This window comes from Seriola aureovittata, chromosome 8 (assembly GCF_021018895.1).
Source record: "Seriola aureovittata isolate HTS-2021-v1 ecotype China chromosome 8, ASM2101889v1, whole genome shotgun sequence".
Taxonomy (NCBI): Eukaryota; Metazoa; Chordata; class Actinopteri; order Carangiformes; family Carangidae; genus Seriola; species Seriola aureovittata.
Window position 1 is genome coordinate 27989855 of NC_079371.1, and position 21425 is coordinate 28011279.

Below are 21425 nucleotides of genomic sequence, written 5' to 3' on the forward strand. Positions count from 1 at the left end.
CCTCAATCAGAGAGATTGTTTTTAAGATGAAATCTGTCACCTGCACCCTGGCCATCATCCCCACTCACCTCTTTAAGGAAACCTTTGATTTCATTGGCCCCAGCATTCTTTCCATTATAAACAGCTCCCTGGCCGCCGCCACTGGACCCTCCTGCCTCAAACATGCCATGGTCCAGCCCTTTCTCAAAAAGCCTAACCTAGATCCCGAGTTACTCAGCAACTACAGACCCATTTCCAAATTACCCTTTCCATCCAAGACCCTTGGAAAAAGTCATCTTGTCACAACTATTACCTCACTTAGACCAAAACAACATCTTGGACAAACTTCAGTCAGGTTTCAGGGCAGCTTATGGCACAGAGTCTGCCCTACTGAAGGTCCACCATGACCTGTTCCTCACTGTTGATTCTGCACAATCCTTATCCTACTGGACATCAGTGTCGCATTAAACACAGAGGTGACCGGGCTTCTCAGTCATGGCCCCCAGACTGTGGAATAGCCTGTCCATATCCATCAGATCTGCCCCATCCATCGACTTCTTCAAATCCCAGCTCAAATATTTTTATACTCATTAGTGTTCGAGCCAATATAAGTTGTCTCCCTCATTTCTGTCTGCTTCCTTGTTTTTGTCATGCTGTTTTTATTGTCTGTTGATGTCATTTCTCTGTGTAGTTTGTGTTTTCCAGATGTTTGTACAGCACCTTGGTCTTGACTTTTTAAATGTGCTTTATGAATGACATTTGATTTGATTTAATTTGACTGTCAAACCTCTGCCTCCTTTGATTTTCAGGCTCTTCGGAACAGCCAGATATTGCTCTGCTGTTATATAATCATATACAGTTGGAACTTCATTTCATCAACTAATCATGTTTTGAACATAATGTCTATCTAAAGTATCAGATAACATTAGTAACTCTACTATCAAACAGGTGGAGTGGAATAAAAGTACAATATGTCTTAATCATGGAGTGTAAAGTCATCATCAGGTGGAGATAATCAATACACAGTAGATATTCAGTTGCACTCATTCAGCTACTTTCCACCAGTGGACACTGATCCCCACCTGGTTGCTGCAGCAGGAGTGTTTCAGCCTGCAGCACCTGTTGATCAGCTCACACTCACTCACACTGACTCTGGTTGCTAAATTAGGATCAAGTTAACAGGTTAAATATTGGGAGCAGCTGAAGTGGTAGATGTGTAGTCAACCTCAGGTGTAGGAGGGGATCATGTTGATGAATGGGTGATTGGGTGAATGGGATTTTTAAACTAAACATGTAGTGTTTGTTTAAAAGGCAGAGATCAATAACACAGTGAAATCAGTCCTGGCTCATGTTAACGCTTTTAAAGTTGTCTTCACATGCAGGAACTCACCAGTGACATTTCACTGAGGTGTTACATATTTGAGTTACTAATCAGTAATTACAGAAAAATACATTGTTGTGGCACCATGGTTCTTGTACAAAACGGCCTGTAGTTAAAGAACAAATGTTTGCAACATCCACAGCTTGTTTCCTCTGTGCACCATTTGTTGTGTCCTGTAATGTATTGTGATCAATTCTTGTGCAACACCACCACCTGCTGGTTCATTTCAGCAAATGAGGATGATGATCACTTGTAGTGTGTGATTACTGGCTGACTTTAACTTATGTCAGCCGGACTGTCTTTTTATCAAGAACCTCTCAAGCTAATACATTCCATACATCCATGTGTATATACACCATGTATGAGATATAAATACTACAGGTCCATTAACTTCTTCAGCTGTTGCTCATGAAAACACTTTCTTGCTTAAGTAAAACATTAAATACAGCACTTTCACCTGTGATGGGGTGTTTTCACATTCTGGTATTTCTGCTTCTCCCAAACTAAAGTACCTGGATGCTTCTTCCACCACCATGTTCTATAAACAAATTGTAGAATTACTGTCTTTGCAGTTAGTACACTGGTAATCAATGTTCTTCACCATACCGTACTAACTTCAAACCTCACAGGTGTCTCTCCCAGTCCAGTCATACTCACTGTATTTGGTTTTGTATTACAGCCCTGTGTTTATTAAATGACATTTAGGTCTGAGTTTATTACCAAACCACAAGCTTTGTTTTATTTGGTTCCCAGAGGTGACGTAACAGTTTCACCTGTTGATCATGTTCAATTTAACCTCTTATCACTCCTGTGAAATTAGCCTAAAACGGCATACCCAAAGTTAATTGGAGTACACGCATGGTTGTGGCCTCTCTTGAAAGGTAACGCTCTGAAGATTTTTCCCCAACCGTTAGAATCGCTGTAGTGGCACTGACAGTGAGTTACAAGAGTTTGAACACATTGAAATAGGCAGGTTTTTTTTCCGCCTGAATATTTTTTTGTAACTAGACGCCTGCAGATGACTGCACATGTGAGTTATTAGCTGGAAAACACAATGGGGCAGCATTCAGCCTGACCTTTTCCAAGTTCTAATTTGATAACAATACCATATAAGATGAATATTTTACGTTTTTGTTTTCTTTTGTTTTTTCAGAAATGGCCACTTGGAGCCTCCAAAAAGGACCTTAATACTTCTACTACTATAAACAATAATAATAATAATTATAAATAACCGACCCGGGTTCGAGTCCTGGCTCGGACATGGGATCTTTCTGTGTGGAGTTTGCAAGTGTGGGTTCTCTCCGGGTTCTCCGGCTTCCTCCCACAGTCCAAAGACATGCAAAATGGGGACTAGGCTGATTGGATACTCTAAATCGACCATAGGTGTGGCTGTGAGTGTGAATGGTTGTCTGTCTCTATGTGTTGCCCTGCGATGGACTGGCGACCTGTCCTCTCGCCCGAAAAGATGCTGGGATAGGCTCCAGCCCCCCCGCGACCCTACTAGAGGATAAGTGGAAGAAAATGGATGAATGGATGGACATCACATAAATTGGAAACTATTGGAATCTATATTACTACACTTTCACAAAATTCAGTTCTTCTTTATCAAATGAACTACATTGAACATGTCAAATAAGATTTTCATTTTGCCTTACTCAGCTCTTTTTTATACAGAAGCCCTAAGGGCAAGTGAAAAAAACAAATTCTGGCGATCCATGTTCTAAGTCTGAGCTAAAGTGTTTTCTCTCCTGTGTTTACGACCTAAGAACAGGTGGAAAAATGATTTGCCAGGATAATCTTTCTTAAGTTCCTTATCTTTGTTCTTCCATCTGTGAAAACAGATGACAGGTAAAAATGACCTGCCTACATAACTGGCTAACACACAATATATAAATGCCTTGTGTTTAGAGTACATGGAGAAATTCTGAAATCAATTGAAAGAAAACAATACTTTTAGTCCCATTTAGACTGTTAAGTGGTGCACTTCAGCCTCTTGTGGGTGAAAGGAGTATTACCACACACATGCACACACACACACACACACACACACACAATTCATCTGCCAAACCTTTTTCTTTTGGCTGTTTACACAGTGTATGGGTATGAAAACCAGTGTTAAACATTCTGATCTGACAAATATGTGACTGGGATAAAAATGTTATCTATTTAAATACATTTGTGTCTCAGTATCAGTGTGCAGCTGTTACTCTTTCCTGACACTGTTTTCCAAAAGCCTGGCATGTACATGTAGTGTGTGTATAATTACACTCCTTATTGTGAGCTGTAACTCTCTCCCCTGTAGGAATGCTCAGCCTGTGACTCCGTCAACCTCAGCAATTAGACAGTTGCCAGTATGAATTTGAGTATGACGGTGTACAGCATATTTTATTTCAAAAAGTATTCCAAAAGCATTGAAGCGTTGAATATCAAACAAACCCCCACGACGTCCTTCATTCTCCCCAGGTCTCTGCACCCTGTTTTACCTGTCTCAAGCCTGGCCCAGCGCCTGCAGTGATGCTTTCTAGTAAGGCAGTGACAGTGATCACATTAAAGCACAACAGTGGTGTAACCAAACATTGTTATTTTATTATCTTAAAAAGTAACACAATCCCCATTGGGTATCACATACACTACAACAACGGTAACACCAGTACTACACATCAAAGGGACTTTCAGATATTATAGACATTTAAAAAATCCCTCTCTTTATTGTTTAAATTATTTGACTAGGCATGACAGATAAACATCATTTACAGGTATGACATACCGTCACCATTAGAAACAATGTTATTGTTGAACCTCCATTTTTATATACCACCGCCGATGTTAAGGGAAGACATTTGATGGACTGTCAGTGTAGAAAAGGGATAGAAGGTTACAGGACTGTGGCTGGGGGGGATGATGGGTTGATGGAGGACCACTGGGCCAGAGAATTGCAGGGAGGGTTGGGGGGTAAGGGGGCAGTGCAAACATCAGACAGAAGGATGGAACCCATGACCTCCACCAGGCAGGGCAGTCCTAGTTTACTGGTGGAACAGAGACATGAACCCCTCTGTAGCTGTGGTACAACAGAGAATAAACTCACCGTAGGGACAAAAACTCAACTGTAGTGGTAAACCCAAGATTAGTGGTACAAGAGACTGAAACTACTGTATTTGTAGGGACATGGTAAAGGTAGAACAGAAACTAGAACTTGACTAACACAATCTGGACTCCCTGTCTGTCTGTTGTCATAGAATCGGGGATAAGGCTAATCCATGTGAGTACAGCTGGCACTTCAAACCCATCTGTAGAGGTAAAACTGGAACCAGAACCCTACGGTAAGGATGTAGTAGGAGCTAAAGCCTTGGTGTTGTGGTCTTTGCAATGGATTGGAAGCCTACTGTTGGGTTAGAGGAGAGAAAAGAACCCTAATGCTGATAGAGGATGTACAGTATACTCCAAGAATATTAGTAGAAGAGGGACTAAAACCCTTAAGTAGTACTGCAAGCCTGCTGACACTGTCGACTACCAACTACAGTCCTAGAATACTTGGAGAACAGAACATTATTGGCTCAAGGGTTTGAGTTTCCCTTGCATTGTAGTCCCTGGGGACTAAAACCCAAGAAGCAGTGGTGGAAAAAACTGTAGATCTCTTTCATTGTGTAATGGCGAGATGCAGAGTAGAACCACATACAGTGCTAGAAAGTAAATCCCAACACAGCACTGGGTCAGGAAGTAAAAACCTATTCCTGTGGCCAGCGTACCGGAATTGTTTCACTTGTTCTGTAATGGGTTCGAGACAGTTTCATGTAAGATGTGGTGCACATGGCAGTGGCATTCGAGGCTGATGGCCATCCACCCTGAGTCTGGTTCTGTTGGAGGTTTCTTCCTGTTAAAGGAAGTTTTTCGCCAGGTGCTGCTCTCTGTGGGAACTGTTGGTTTTGCTCTATAATAAAGTCTCAAACTTAATAAAGTAAGTCTCTTACCCTGTAAAGTGCCTTGAGATAATGTTTGTTAAGATTTGGCAATATACAAATAAAATTTAATTGATTTGAATTGAAGTTCTAGTCTGCCACTGCAGGAGTTTGACTCCTAGTAGCAGTACCTTCGGCTTGGTCACGTGTGCCAACAAACACGTGTTTGGAGGTGGGAAACCAGTAAGAGTTCTCGTCCTGACTCCTAGTGGTTGGTTGTGGAATTAGCACAGTCTCCCAGACCAACAGTTGTAGATAACTATATATAGCAACAAGGAATGCAGGGAATCAGTCAAGTTCACTCAGGGTGAGAGTGACAACTGTCCATGTCACACAGTTTGATGTATTTCTACACCTAAAATGATCAAATGCATGTAACGCAGTTTGTGTTATAGTGATTCTTCATTCAGAGGGAGTTTCCCTTGGTGTTTTGCATCGAATCACTGCATGATGTTCTACAATTGAAACCTCTCTTTAGGGACTGTGTTTGGCAATTTTTGTAACTTCCCAAAACCGAATATCCGACGGTCACACCCACCTCACGCTGACTGGACAGGTGTGTGGAGGAGAGAAAGGATTTCAACTCTCTCTGCTTCATTTTGTGTGAACTACTGAGCGCAACACAATGAATGTCTCTGAGGACAGTCCGACAGTGTCATCATTATCATAGTTTGTACGATTCATCATGTTGAGACTACAAAGACACACGAAAGACACAGAATTCTTTCACAGACTGTCGACAAGGCAGTGGGACGCAGCCAATAGGAGGCTCTGATGGCCTTCCAGTGTGGATACTGAGAGCACACTTCAAGGCGGGTGCAGGGATTCATAAGAGGAAGAAATACTGCCTTTAAACAGTCAGACGACACAAACTAGTTTGTTTTGAGCATACTGACCTGCCTTAGGGCTAATTACTGTATATCCAGTGTCTTACAGTCCAGTAACATTTCCTAACTGAATCTGATGCTTACATCTGTGTGCATTACTGTATGTCAGGATTCATGGTTATACATCTACTTGGGTTTCAGTCCCTTTCTGGGATCCACAGGTTTGTTCTGTACAGGAACTAGAGGCCATAATGATGATGAGGAGGAGTGGGGGGGTTGGGGGTGGGGGCGTGGTTGGCAGCTGAACCACAATGCTATCATGTACCATTAGAAGAAAACTTGTTAATGAAGATGGGAAAACAGGAGGGAGTCCAGCACTTTGTTGTGTAGTGTGGTTGTATGTATGTGTGTGTGTGTGTGTGTGTGTGTAGACATTCACAGGCGAGAGGCTGATGACAGCGTGACAGTAGAAAGGATGGGCTGTGTTTTTGCTGCTGTGGAGGTAGTTGTAGAGGAGCCTGTAGGACGACAACACTGGGATGACTGACAGCTCCCTGAGCCTATAGGAGAATGGGAAATGACCGACCTATAGGACTGCAGGATTTTTCAAGAAAGGTAAATCCAGATCAGCTCCGGTCCAGTTTTATAATGAGACCAACACATTTTGAGTGCGGGTCTTATTTCACACCCCCCCTGTGCCATAGTCAGTGGTCGCCCATCTGTCTGTCCGTGTGTCTGTCTGTTCAATCAATTGCTTCATAGAAGGGACTAAATGGCCATTGCCAAAAGTATTCAGGTGAAACCTATTATATACGTGTAAGCAGCCATTTAATACTATATTCCAACTATATCATCACTCTCTTTATTATGATTATTATCATGGCCTTCACTGACCATAATACATATAGCACCAGGAGTGAGAGCGGCTCAGGGATCTGATTCAAACTGTCATGAACTTCACAGAAATGCAAATGAGTGGCAAAATTGTGTGGAAACAAAGGAACAGTGAAATCAAAAGATAAAGTCACATCCCTGCTTGTTGTGTATAACACTGGTGTGGATGCTTTTTTTTCCGGATCACTGTTGGATGCTCAGCCACCTCGAGTGCCGTACAGCTGCTGCTGGTCCTGGTCCTGGTCCTGGACCTCTACAAGCAGCACAATCCACCTTCTCTGATTCCAGGATTCATGCTTATCATTTTAATGTCATTAACCCATCGACAAAAATACTCAGTGGTTTTTGCTGGTTAAATTCTCACTGTAGAACAGCTTTGCTATGAAACTCAACAGGGATGTGACTGACCCCTCATGTCCACTGGATGCAGCTGCATCACATCTTCACGTTGCCTGATCTTCACACATTTACTGTCGCTGGGTTTTTCTGCTTCAGGTGTTTTACTGAAATGAAGGTGCTTTGTCTCAAATGTTGTTTAGTTAATATTTTTTCCTCTGTCTCCACCCACTCCCCACCCTCCTCTCACTTCATGTATATAGGTAACAGATGCTGAAATGTTTTTGAGAGCTTTTTTTGTCCTAAGGGTTCATTGAGGTCCTGCTTGGACTCTGGCATCTAGTGCAGGGATCCATGTTGAAGGGCAGAGGTGAAGCAGAGGCTTCAAAAACAACCCACCCTCTGAGTGTTGGAGGTCTCTCCTGACCTTTAAAGATCTGTCGGCGTAGATGTGTGGGACATCTATACTGTTCATGCTCAGGTGTTCATGTGAGCAGGTACTGTATCTGCAGGTAACCTCAGCTGGCTGCCAAGCCAATAAAAGAATATAACGAGCACCTACTGTCTGCACCTTGATTGGACCTGAATGAGGAAAAATGTGTGAAATAAACCTTAACTGACTGAGTTCAAGTATATAATAATATAAGGAAAAAAAGTCAAAGTCAATTGAGAGGAATGCGGTGAAGTTTAACTATGGGTTTAGTGGTGTGTTAGTTACCTGAGCAGCCAGTATCAATACATGTACAAGCTAACAGGACAGAGCAGGACCTCAGCAGTTTGTATGTGAACACCACTGTGAATTGTTGTGTATATATTGTATATGCCTCTCAGCCTCTGTGCACAGGTGAAACACTGTTTCCCCTCAGGGATCAATAGAGTCTTATTTCCATTCATCCATCAGATGTACAGTTCACCTTTTAATGGTTGTAGGGGGGCTGACACTTGGCGAGGGCAGGGTACACCCTGGGCAGGTTGCCAGTCTATCTACATATAGACCCAAATAACCATTCACGCTCACATTCACACCTACCGGAAATTAACCTGCATGTCTTTGGACCTGCAGACACAGCACAGAACCTTGTTGCTGTGAGGCGCCCCGCCCTGTCGTTTCTACGACATATAGGACAGTGGAGTGGAGAAAACAGCATGCACCCAGAGGACTGTTCCTGGCAGCTGCATCCAGTGGACATGAGCAGCAACGTAAAGAGAGAGACAAAAGTGAAAGATCTAAACAGTCCGGAATCAAAATCCCATCCCTGGAGCTGCACCTCAGGCTGTCCGTACACATCACCACAGCTGGCTAACAACTGGAAACAGTGTTCACGCAGCTCAGATGAGCATCATGGCATCCAGGCAGAACTGCTCACATTCATTCTACAGACTGTCATGGTACAGACAGGTCACTCGACTGACTGTCTCACCACCTCACACTGTTGCATTTCCTGTCGCTGCACCTCACAGGGTGTCTGCCAGTGATGGATGTTAGAGGAGAGCTCATAGAGAGCTGCATCAGTGAGTGTGTGTAGTATCAGTAGCAGTAGTCAGCAGAACTGCGTCTCTTCAATGTGTAATGCCAGGACACACCACTAGAGGGAGATGTACTGATCTGAAGCAGCTGGAATGGGAGTGGAAATAACATGACCTGAGATTACAGATTATACAAACATAACCCCCCCATACACACACACACACACACACACACACACACACACGCGCGCACACACACACACACACACACACACACACACACACACACACAACTAGAACCCACATAAGTGAAACAACACGACAGCAGTGTGTGACATGGTCAAGAGTCTGCCCAGTGGCCTGGTGTGTATGTATGTATGTGTGTGTGTGTGTGTGTGTGTGTGTGTGTGTGTGTGTGTGTGTGTGTGTGTGTGTGTGTGTGTGTGTGTGTGTGTGTGTGTGTGTGTGCGTGCGTGCGTGCGTGCGTGCGTGCGTGTGTGTCTGAGTCTGAAAGAGCAGTTTCCTGGTGTTCTAAATAAGTTTGTATCTGTCAGGGTGTGTGTGTGTGTGCGTGTGTGTGTGTGTGTGTGTGTGTGTTAACAGCTATAGTTCCACAGTGGGCCTGTCGCAGCTCCACTGGTTCAGTCAGTCTGTCAGTCTAAAGGTGTAACAGTCCTTGTGGGTGGAACTTTTATTTTCTGGCCCCTGTCCATTGGCTCTCAGCATCCCGCCCAACCCTTAGTTCCGCCCCTAGACGCTGGTGATTGAAGCAAGGCAGGCGCTGGGCTTCTGGAGTTTCTCTGGTTGGGTGCCAGCAGGTTCCGGGATTGTACGGAAGGAGAAGGGGGGGCCGTTGCCAGTAGTGATGCCGAGGTGGCCGGGGCTCAGTGCCAGGTTCTGCCTACGGTTACTCTCCACTATGGAAGAGGTGTTAGACGCTAGACTCTCCCGTGTTCTGTAGAGAGACAGAGACGCACAGTGAGACATAATACCACCGCAACACCAAAGAGAGAGACAAAAAACAGGAAATGGACAATAGGACTACATAACCCCTGACCCTCACATCTGTCATACAGGGTCAGGGGTAGGATTACACATTTAATGACCAGCTGGATTGGAACCATTCTCAACAGACTGTGTCCATCAGCAAATTCTTGCTCCAATTCTTTTTAGCCAAACTTTTATTTTGATTTATTTAACGTTTTTATCATTTTGCTGCATATTATTTTGGTGAAAAAAAGCAATCATGGCTTCCAAAAGGCTGATTTCTCTCTTCTGTGATGTAATCACCGCGACTTGTTTACCTGTGCTGTAATTAAAAATGTGGAGCTGCAGGTGTTACTGGTCAAACTTTTTAAAAAAAAAAAGGCCGAGCACACAGCTGCTGCTGGGGCAGAGGAAAGAAGGGACAATTCTGAGGGAGTCATAAGTGGAAAGACAGATTTTAATTGATCTATGAGTTTGATGTACACGGAGGGTTTTGTGGCTGTTTTGCAAGAGTCTGGTTCTTGTTGCAAACATTTAACCAGCAGATCTGTTGTGTATCATCATGATTTGGCAGTGACATCATCACTCCTGTTAGAGACTGCATGCTGCCTTCAGACAGCTGTAGAGACAGTCAGCGGAGTACAGGACAGACCTTCAGTATAGACTATCTACAACCTGTCAAGGATTACAGAGCTGGCAAGAATCTCTCAATTATCTTTATTCTGCCTGTCTAGCATTAATGCCTTAATCAGAACACAACTTTTTTTCATCACATGCCAGCTAGTTGAAACATGTACAATAAAGGAGGAAGTGACAAGCAGAAGAATAAAGGGTTGTGTGATGTTAGGGAGGTTTTTATGGGTCTGATTTAAACAAACCAGTGATTAAAGCTGTGGCAGAATGTGAAAGATGCACTCATTCATGGAACCAAGATTGCAGTGAGCCATTTTGACCAATACTGTTGATGCTGTACATTAGTGGCTCGTATTGTACTTTGGTCATTGATATTGCTCTCCACAGTTTGGCACAACATCCAACTGGCCTCTAGAAACCCTGATGATGTGATTCACTTCAGTTTTGTCATTAGGACACACCTCATTACTTAAAGCTTGCCAGGTTTTCGCATAAGTGCTCACACTGCGCTGTGAGTACTCCAGCCACATACAAACACGATGCTGGAGAGTTCAGAGGTCAACCACTGTGGGGACTCGGTGACATCCGCCTGAACAACTATTCAACTCGACATGTGTCCTTTAATTCATTAATTAATGACAGAGATTTAGAGGCATGTGTTTCTCATCATTGTATTGTGTTAGAAAATGAGTTGCCACACCATGGAAACAACCTCAGCCTCTCAGTTTGTCACTTTCCTGGATTCAGATTCATACTGAATGCTAAACTGACCCACATTTTGTCTGTTGAAAAACTGCTGATGCTACTTTTTTTCTTTTTGAGAGTGGGACATGATTTGTTCTTGCAAACGTCAGCTGCAGTGAGATGAGACACAAAGCTGTTCGGACCCTAATGATGAGAGTGGATTAAGTATTATATAATGAGACCTGATTAGAGGAGAAGAATGAATGTTCCATACTTACATCTGTCAGTGTGATGCAGTATAGTACAATATCAACAGTATGTAATGCCCTAATTATAATGAAAAATAACAATTATGGATAATGCTAACTCTCCTGGAAAAAAAACATGTTGACAATTTGGTCCCAAAATGAACCAAAGTTCATCTTTGAACTTACAGACAGTATGTAAATGTGATTTCAGTCATCTGAATTTGTGTGTAATAGAAATTACATGATGGTATTAAAATTTATTGTATAATATATTTATTATTTATTATATATTTGTATTTTTAGCCTCAAAGTTATCCAAACCATGTAACATCAATTCATTTTACCAGATGATAATAAAAAATAAGTTTTATATATGTTTTAAATTAATTTTTAAATTTGTTATTATTATTATTATTATTATTATTATTATTATTATTATTATTATTATTATTGTTGTTGTTATCATCATTATTATTATTATTATCATTATGTTATATTTCAGTTACTGTGCCGAAAAAGAAATCATTGTTTTTTTTGTGTAACCCTACTCACTTATTTCAGCTTTTGAATTGTTTATATATTATTATAAGAAGGTTTTGGGAATGGTGTGATCAGTTCAAAAGGTTTATGGAGATAAATGTTAATACTTAACAAGTTGCAAGTTTGAACAATATGAACTAGTAAAATTAAATTAATATCTAGTCTCTTTAAAAGGTGCTTTCCTGCTGAAGAAGTAAATGCCAAGAAATCTATGTATTTATTTATTTCAAATCTTCTTCTGTAGAGCAAAGGTAAATGTAGCAGCATGCTTCAGTTTGTAAACTGTAGTAAGTGTCAAATGTGTAAGGGGGAAGGTTTTTTTTTTTCTTTCCTAGTCTTCCAGTAAATGTGGAAATGCAAAGACTGTGGTCTGAGCTTCTTTAACATTATAAGCTCGAAGAATGACATTATGGATGCCGCCGTTTCTATCTGTGCATCTATTTCAGTTGTTCATGTACCTGCAGGACTTGGTATTCACCTTTGAGCCACTGGTCAAGATGTCATCAGCCGTCCTCACAAAGTGAACTGACCACATTTAAATAGTAGTCAATTAGTAGTGAATCTTAATTGAAGTATGTGCTGCACACTACTGTATTGTAGTATTATTTAGTAAATACGTTTTTGGAGGAGAGCTATGATTAATACGTGTACCAATGCCTTATACGTGATTAAGTCAAATGTTTTCTGAGAAAAACATCTTGAGGAGCCACAGTGAACTTCCTGCTGTAAGTCATTACATTTTCGCATCATTAGAACCCTAGTGTAAGTTTTTTATTGATATTTGATTGAGAGGATTGTTTGTGTAGTTTTATCAGAATAACTTTCTCACAAATGTCTTGAGGTGTCCAGTGTTAATGTTTGTCATCGGGGGGGGGGACACTGAGTTTGTCACTGAAGGCACACATGCATGTGCCATGTTCGTGCCATGCATCTATGCTCCAAATGTGAGTTATCAAAGGCCCTGTTCACATCTGTTCAAACCTGGTATTAACATGCTCCTGGTATATTCAGCTCTCAATTTGTCAGTTCACACCTGAATTTAAAATGCATCTCTACACCAGTCTTAATGACCACTTGTGATTGGATCTCACTTCCTGCTTTATATACAAATAAAAATGTATTTGTTGTTGTTTTTAGCCAATCAGACAGACATGTCTGTTAACAATGTATGTGTGTGTGTGTGTGTGTGTGTGTGTGTGTGTGTTAGGGCTGTCACTTTTTATTCGAAATTTGAACATTTGTTTGAATGTGGGGTGTTAAGTTCATATTCGAGGTGTAATGACCTCTTGGAAATGTAGGCTGCGGTCTCTATAAGCGCATTAGACCATCAGTAGTAATATTGTTAATAAAGAGAGAGCCGAACTAATCCGGATCATGTTGATAGACTAGTGTTTCTGGCAAATAATATAAATGAAATTAGGTCGGATCGTTTGGCTTGACTATTGGTTCCATGTTTTACCTTGGTGCATTTTTAGTTCAAAGGTGTGGGAGCTCCCTCCTGTTGTCTGTCAAACTGTGTATTCTATGTTACTGTAGCACTTTGAGACTTTGTGTTTCACTGAATGAAAAGTGTAGCACATTTTTTTTAAGCATTGTTTTATTGAGAGCAAGGTAGAAGTGGCAGGCATAAGGAAAACGATGAGTTCATACAGCCGTCAGAAGTTTAAAGTAATGAAAATAATGACGTGTTGTGGTGTTTTGGGAGGCGGGCATATTAATTCGAACGAATTATGGGTCATTTCAAATTCATTCGATCTTGATTTTTTTGTGATGTGACAGCCCTAGCACACGTGTATGTGTGTGAGTGAGAGAGTGAGAGAGGGAGAGAGAGAGAGAGAGAGAGAGAGAGAGAGAGAGAGAGAGATAGAGAGAGAGAGAGAGAGAAGGGCACAGAGTTTTTGAGTGAATCATTGCTCTGCTCAAAGCTACAGTGAAATAAAGTTTTATCCATTTGAAATTGTAAAATATTTCTGTTCATTATAAACTGTGTTGGGACCAATCAGACTGTAGCGGAGGTAGTCAGTAGAGTAGTCAGTGCTTCAATGTGACCAAGAACACATTCACGTTCACACTGCTAAAAGAATGTGTCCACATGTGGCCAGATGACCTCTGAATGTGGTCTGCGTCACCAGATCTCAAATACGTCCTCAATGCAACTTGGGTGTGGATCACCTGAGATGAATGTCAATACCAGGTCTGAACAGGTCTGAACAGGGCCATAGTGAGCTCAAATACACTTTTGATGCCTTGCAGAAAATATTCATGGAGACAGAGCAACAGAAAGTGGCACAGATGTCAGAGTGCAGTCTGAGTGTTAAGACATTCAAATACAGCATGCTGTTGTTGTTTTGTTTTATAGTTTGTGTTTAAATTGCAGGATAATGGAAGAGGCCAGTGTGAATGAGAGAAACAGACTTTATTTCAAAACTGGCCTTAACTTCTGATTCTCTCTGTCAACCCAACTCAACTCTGTCTGTGCTATAAAAACTCTGGCTCTGATATTATCACTGAAAATGTGATTAACGTTAAATTCATAATGACCAGCAGTTCAGTAGTAAACAAAAGACCAACCTCTGTTCATCACCCACAGAAACTGAACTATATTTTTACTTAGATTTTTACACTTACATGACATATCTCAGGTGTTAGAGGAGAGAAGTACAAACCATTTTTATATTTTCAATTTATGTGACTGAGGTTACAGAAAGAGAGTTTAAAAAACTTATTGAAAAGACAAGTAGTTAATTTTAGGTTTTTAAAGCAGCTTTACTGGCGGTAAAATCCACTACTGATTTTATTCATTTTTTGGTGTTTTTTTCTCAGAACATAACAGTAGAAAAGGTGACAATAAACTTCAGGATTTTCATTTATAGTAAGTAAACTAACTTAAACAACCATTGTCACAAAATCTTTTAGTTTCATCTGAAGTGAAAATTCTTTTTTAGATTATAGCAAATTAAGCTTTGGTAAATATGTTTATACATTGACTGGCATCAGTGTTGTGCCAGTTCACACTTAAAAAAGAACTAGTTCAAAGTTCAGTTCATACAGATGAAAATGAACTACTTCAGATTCATAGTTAATTTTTTGAACATAGTTCACAGTTCCAAGAATGAACTAGTTCATGATCATTTGTTCCATTTTTTAAAAATAAATAAAGGCCAATATTCTTTTCCAATGGAACCTCCATCATTGCCACTCCCAAACTAAATGAATTACTGAACACCACTGAAGAATCACAGACATGAGTTACATTTAAAATCCGTATATAAATATAATCTGTCTGAGTCTTCACTTGTTTGTTCATAAAACTGCTTCAAAAGCTCAAACAAACTGGCTTCAGCAGTAGTAGATTTGTTCACATTCAACATTTGTAAACTGATTTGTTCAGTTCAGCGTTCACTGTTTCATTGAACACGTTCATGTTCATGCACAACACTGACTGGCATTAAGTAACGTTTTGGCTTGTGACAAAGGAAAACATATTGACTAGAGTATAATTAGAGTTTGAAGTATGTACTGAATCAGAAATATAACTTGAGAAAATTTAATAAAATTGCCTTTAACAAAATTAGACTCTTTTAATTAGTTCATTCATAAGTAAAACTATACTTGATTTAATGGCAAATATTAGCTTTTTCCAAATGAAAAAATGAAGTTGTAACAAAGTGAAAATGTTGAGTATGGTCTACAATAAATTATCTTTTTACTTTGTGTGAATGTCTTTGTCTTATTGTTGAAGTTGGTATTGTTTTGTTCAGTGTACATGTTCTCACCGTGGAGAGTTGAATCCACTGTCAACAGTGACGGAGCTGGAGTCCATACTGTCCAGTCTAGCAGAGTGGGCTGACTGCTGGTTCTGACTGGACTCGGGAAGGTTCTCTTTAGCACCAGGGAAGGTGAGGGTTCTTTCAAACCTCCTCTGTAGGTCCCTCTCCTTCTCTCTCTCCAGCAGCCACTGCATGGTGCCTGCTCCACCCCCTCCAATCCCAACCACGCCTCCTCCGGCCTTCTCGTTCTCCCCTCGACTTTTAGTCCCTCCCTCATCAAGTTCATCGTCATCTGAGACGTTGTAATAGTCGAAGGAGGCCTCTGCAGCACTGGTAGTGGGTTCGGTCCCCTGTGGGGGGGCAGATGGTGTGGCCACCAGAGGTTTGGGAGCATCAAAGGCCTCCTGGGAATCAAGTGCATCGCAAGACGAGGACAGAGTAGAGGAGGCGAGGGCGGGCGGTTTTCTCAGGGAGCTGTAGCCGGGCAGAGGGAGGCTCGGAGGAGGTTTGAAGAGTGTGTCTTTGCTAAAGATCTCCTTACGTTTCTCCTGCCCAGAGGAGGCACTGTGGGGAGGTCGTCCATTAGGGAGGGGGGGGTCGGGGATAGAGAGAGGTATAGGAGGCAGGCTGCCACCCTTAGGTCCCACCTTTAAGTCCTCCTTATTTTCTTGGGGGTGGGGTGTCTGTCTGTCTGTTTGCCTGTCAGTGTTGCCTACTTTTAATCCATCATGGCTACTTTTACCCAGAGTTCCCAGCGAGTTTGCTGCTGTGAGAACAGCCTCAGAGGAACCAGAGCACTGGAAGTAATCATCAGGAGGTACAGAGGTGGGCAGTGGTTTGGGTGAGTACGCAGGAAGGCTGTCCCTGCTCTTACTCTTCTCTAAGCTCCTGCCGCCATCCAACCCCAGAGAATCCCCAAGCAGTTTAGCCGAGGGGGGCGTGGCACGAGAATAGTGAGAAGAGCTCTGATTGGCTCGCAGGGTGCCATCGTCAGTGTAGTAACGGCTCCGGTCGTCATAGTAATCGGGGGGTCCAATCAACCCGGCTCCGAGCGGTCCTTTAGAATTGTCCATGGATCTGGAACGTTCCTTGGCCTTGTCGCTGCGTTCGTTCCTGGACTTCCTCTCCTGGGTGTGGGAGTGCGAGCGGTGGACTTTGGAGTGGTGGGCTGATGGGCCATGGCTTGGCTCAGGGAAAGGCATTTCTGTGCGTCGCTTGGCGAGCTCTCCAGACACATCCCACTCTGGTGTGACAGGCAGGTGGGAGGAGTCAAGGATGTTGGGGTTGCTGTGCGCCAGGTGAAGCCGGGCCCGCTGCCGCTCCATGGCCAGGGCGTGTTCCCTTGGCGACCGAGCCAGCGAGGACGAGTAGGCTCTATAGTCCCTGTCGGCCAGCTCTAGGTGGGAGCCGTCACTCGGCTCACCGCGGGACGCCCTCGTCTTGCTATGTGAGCGGCTGAGTTTGGTCTGCGATTGCTTCCTGTGTCTTCCCCCGCTTCTCCTACTCCTAGAGCTCTGATTGGCTGATGATGCTTTGCTCCTCTGAGCACGCTCCTCTTCGAGACGCTTCATGACTGCCGTGTGCCGGGCGAGGTTCTCTACAGTAAGGTCGGGGTTGATCCTGCGGATGATCTCCATCTCTACGTGGCGTGGCAGCTGGCTCGGCGCCTCCTCGTCGCGCAGCGGCCACTCCTCAGGCGGGAACTGTGCAGAGAAGGTGGCCAGCTGCTTGGCCTTGTCCTTCTTAAAACTCAGACGGAACAGCTTCAAACCAAACTTTCGACTTCCTGTACCACTTCCTCCACTGGCTTGTTTCTCTATCTCTGCAGTTCCTCCCCCGCTTCCCCCTCCTCCCCCGCCACCTCCCCCTCCTCGGTGCTTGGTGAGCGTGTCCGTCTTGAAGGGGAACCCGAGGGTGCTGCGGCTCTTCTCTGTGGTGCCTCCTGTTTGCTGAGGAGGTGTTTGCGGGGAATGCGGGGACGAGTACGCCTCTCGGTGGTCTTTGGGGGATCGGCGCTGCAGGGTGGTGTGGTGACTTGGGGGGTCGTCTCCACGGTAAGCGTTGTTGTAAAAAGAATCCCCACCTCCTCCACCTCCCCCACTGTGGTTTTGGCTGGACTTTTGGTGTGTTCGGTCTCGCACGCCTCCGGAGGTGGACGGGGTGATGGTGCCGGAGAGCGGGGAGGTGCACTGCGTCTGCTGATGCTGCTGTTGGTTCTGATGCTGCTGCTGCTGGTGTCGCTCGACGGATCGCTCGTCTAAGTGGTACCACTTGGAGCTGGTTCGGATTAGGCTCGGAGTGATAAAATAAGTCTGAGGCGTTACGATAAAATATCCCTCAGGTGTTGGGTAGATCTTCCGCTCACGGACCAGCATGCTTAGCGTGTGGTGCAGAACCTCCTCCGTTGGTGTGGGAACACCTGAGCAGAAGAAGGGATAAGGAGCAGTTAGGGATGGGACATTTTACACAGGTTCAGTCACAGGACATGTCTTAAAGATGAAGTTATGACCAGTTTGATTCTTCATCTTGCCTGCGACCTGATCAAGGGTCCCTGGAGGCCTCTGGAACAAAGCGTCTTTGTGTTTCTTATCTTTTATAAAACAAAAAATCGACTATACACAACAGAAAAATGCTAAATTTCTCATATATGGAGAAAAATACATCTTTCTTGTCGACAGAACTAGAAAATGATCTAAAAATGCAACAGCAGACTTCAAACATAAAGAAAATGTTTCTAATATATCCTAATGAGATTTTAATACACTGCACAGCTACAGAGACCTCAGCACACGTCACACAGGCAGATACATATTGAAAGAGCTCTCCACTGTCTGAGGTAAAGTCTGTACAGCGGCTGCATGCGACCACAGAAAGCGATTATGTAAAAGCCTCAGTCTGCTTTAAACAAAGTGCTTGTCAAACAGTGAGAGTGTCTGAATGCCGCTCTCTGACAGCAGAATTAGAACCTGACCAGCCACATGGTTTGTTACACACAACATCTGGGAAGTCTTCATTGGAAACTGTTTGGAAAAGGGCTACTGATTTTTGTCTGTAGGTTATTTTTGTTTTTATAAATATTCAACTTTAGTAATGTCTCCTCTTTTCAATACACCGTACCTAGGAAATACTGTATTATTCACAGTACTATCACACTAGTCTAACAGCAGTTTAACAGTATTTGTTCATCAACTGTGATGTGAAATGTCAGATTTAATAACAGGCATGATAAACATGTCTGCTGTATGAAGGATGAAAGGTTCAGAGTGCTCCTTCAGAAAAAGTTGAACAAACTGGATCATTTCTGAAGAAGGCTGATAAAGACAAAGATTTCCCTGAATGTTGCACTGTGCAGAACAAATTAAAGAGCTATGCTTTTTGTTCATGTAAGAATCCTTTTTGCTGAAGCAGTTCAAGTTTTTCTTTCAAACATTTGGAAACAGGAAGTTACAGTAATCAAGATGATGCTAGTACATGAAAAAGGGTTTTAGTATGTAGAAATAAGAAGCCATCTTAGTGTCTGTGTTGTGGCTGTGGAACGTCTTGGTTTTCATTTTGTCTCTCGCTTCATGGCTGCGTCGCATGATCTAAAGATTTGGTCTTATCAGTCACGAACACCAGAAAGTGGTGGATGCTACATGGAAAGAGACCAGAGGTCACACCAACAGTTTGTTTAATCACTTGGACACAATCACACTGAAGAATATGAAGAGAGCATGGTTAAAAAAGAGAGAGAGATTACACACAGAGACACACACACACACACACACCAAAGTAATCGATCATTAATTGTAATTGAGGTAAAAGTTTGAAATAATCCTGATTTTGATTTGAAGTCATGTGACCCACTTCCTTCGTATTCTTATTCTGGGTTTTCCTGCTCTATCTCTAGTTCTACCTTTCACATCTGATGAAATATCAACATTCAGCCGCGTCACAGTCGATATCAAATAACCAGACAGTTATTAAACACAATGATCCTCTATCAGAGAACTACAAGCAGCTGTGAGGAGAATAAACAGGGTTATGAACCTGTGACTGACAGAGTGTGTGTGTGTGTGTGTGTGTGTGTGTGTGTGTGTATGTGTGTGTCAGTAAACTGAAATGAATGCACACACATTTCACTGTCTCCTTCTGCTCTTCTCTTCTGTCCTGCTCTCTTCATCTTTCTCTTCCCTCCATACACCCCCCTCTCCCCAGTATCTCCTGCTCTCTCTCTCCTTAGTATCTCTTTCTCTATCTCCCTCCTCCGTATCCCCCCCATCAGTATGTCTCTCCCTCTCTCTTCTCAATATCTCTCTCCCCCTCTCTCTCTCTTCAATACTCCCCCTCAGTATCTCCTGCTCTTCTCAGTACCCCCCCCTCTCCTCAACATCTCTCTCCTCAGTCTCTCTCTCTCTCGCTCGCTCTCTCTCTCTCCCTCTGTCAGTCTGGAGGTATTACTGCCAGTTACATCATAGCAGCCTTTCAGCCCAGCCAGAATGATGCAACACCATGCAGACAGACAGACTGCGCGCACGCACGCACGCGCACGCACGCACACGCACACGCGCACACACGCACACACACACACACACACACACACACACACACACACACACATACAGTGTTTGTCCATCCATTTTGTTGATGAGCCTGTGCAGAGGGAAAGAGGTGGAGGGAGAAGCAGGTTCATCCTGACATCAACACTCTCACACACATCCAAATGTAAGGTGGAGGAACAAGTGGCATCCATCTTTTATTAGTGGTGAGACGAATGTGAACCACACTGACAGCTGTGGCTTTTACCTGCCTGTGAAACTGTTGATGTGTCTCACCTGAGGTACAGCAGGTCACAGCTGAAGGAACAGTCTAACTGCTCTGTCTCACTGATGTGATGTCACTGTTTCCAGATCTCAGTCATTAACCACCTAATGAGTATAATGTTATTATCACTAATCAGCAAACCTCTGAAAATAAGATCCACATTGTATTAACACACTATGAACCTGGACACACATGTACTGAACATACTCACACACACACTAACCATCATTTTACACATTTGGAATAAATGATATAAAACTAGATAGTGTTATAATATTGTGTTCATGTGTGCCTTGCTCTCTCAGGTAGGTTTGATCCTGTTTGCGTTGATACTGAAGCAAGAGTTTTTAAAGTGCTGCTGAAATTAAACGTCATGCTTGTGTCTGCTGCAGCAAACACACCTGCTCCGTCAACCACCTGTCCTGTCCTCTCAGGAATACATCTGAAACCAAGAGAGAGAAATGTTTTTGTTTCATGGTGGCGCCCCCTAGTTTTAATCATTTGTCAGAGTACTGTCACCTCTGTGTACGTAGATGCACAATATGTTTCCACATGGTCACTCAGGTGGTTCCATATTTATAACCCTCACAGGGTGATTTTTCTTTGTGATGTTTCTATTAAAAATTTCGTGATAATACGGCCAGCTGCCTTTATGAAAAAAAAAGTAGCTAAAGGGTTTTAAAAGTCACCAAATCTAGTGTTGCCAACACTGCTCAGTAGGAAACCGTTGATGAGCACTGGCCTTATAATGTTGGTTATTTACAGTGTGACAATGTTGAAGTACAGACAACACTTCCACTTAAAAACAATATTGCAAAATTACATTTATTATAAATAAATGCACTATTTTATTCATATATAGTACAGCGTTCCTGCTGAGGTGTGCTTCTTCTCCAACTTACAAACATCAACTCCCTCCT

At 42.8% G+C, this 21425-nt stretch overlaps 1 protein-coding gene across 3 annotated transcripts in view; it reads right to left on the minus strand.

Annotated features, from left to right (window-relative positions):
• Positions 1-3921: 3921 nt before the first annotated feature.
• Positions 3922-21425, minus strand: part of LOC130173363 (storkhead-box protein 2-like) — a 103174-nt gene continuing 85670 nt past the window's right edge. For all 3 annotated transcript variants that reach the window (XM_056382569.1, XM_056382570.1, XM_056382571.1), the window contains exons 3-4: positions 15709-18121; positions 3922-9795 (exon numbers count right to left, since the gene is read on the minus strand). In XM_056382569.1, coding sequence (XP_056238544.1) covers positions 9591-9795; positions 15709-18121 — 2618 coding nt within the window. In that variant the 3' untranslated portion in view covers positions 3922-9590. The remainder of the gene's footprint in view (positions 9796-15708; positions 18122-21425) is intronic.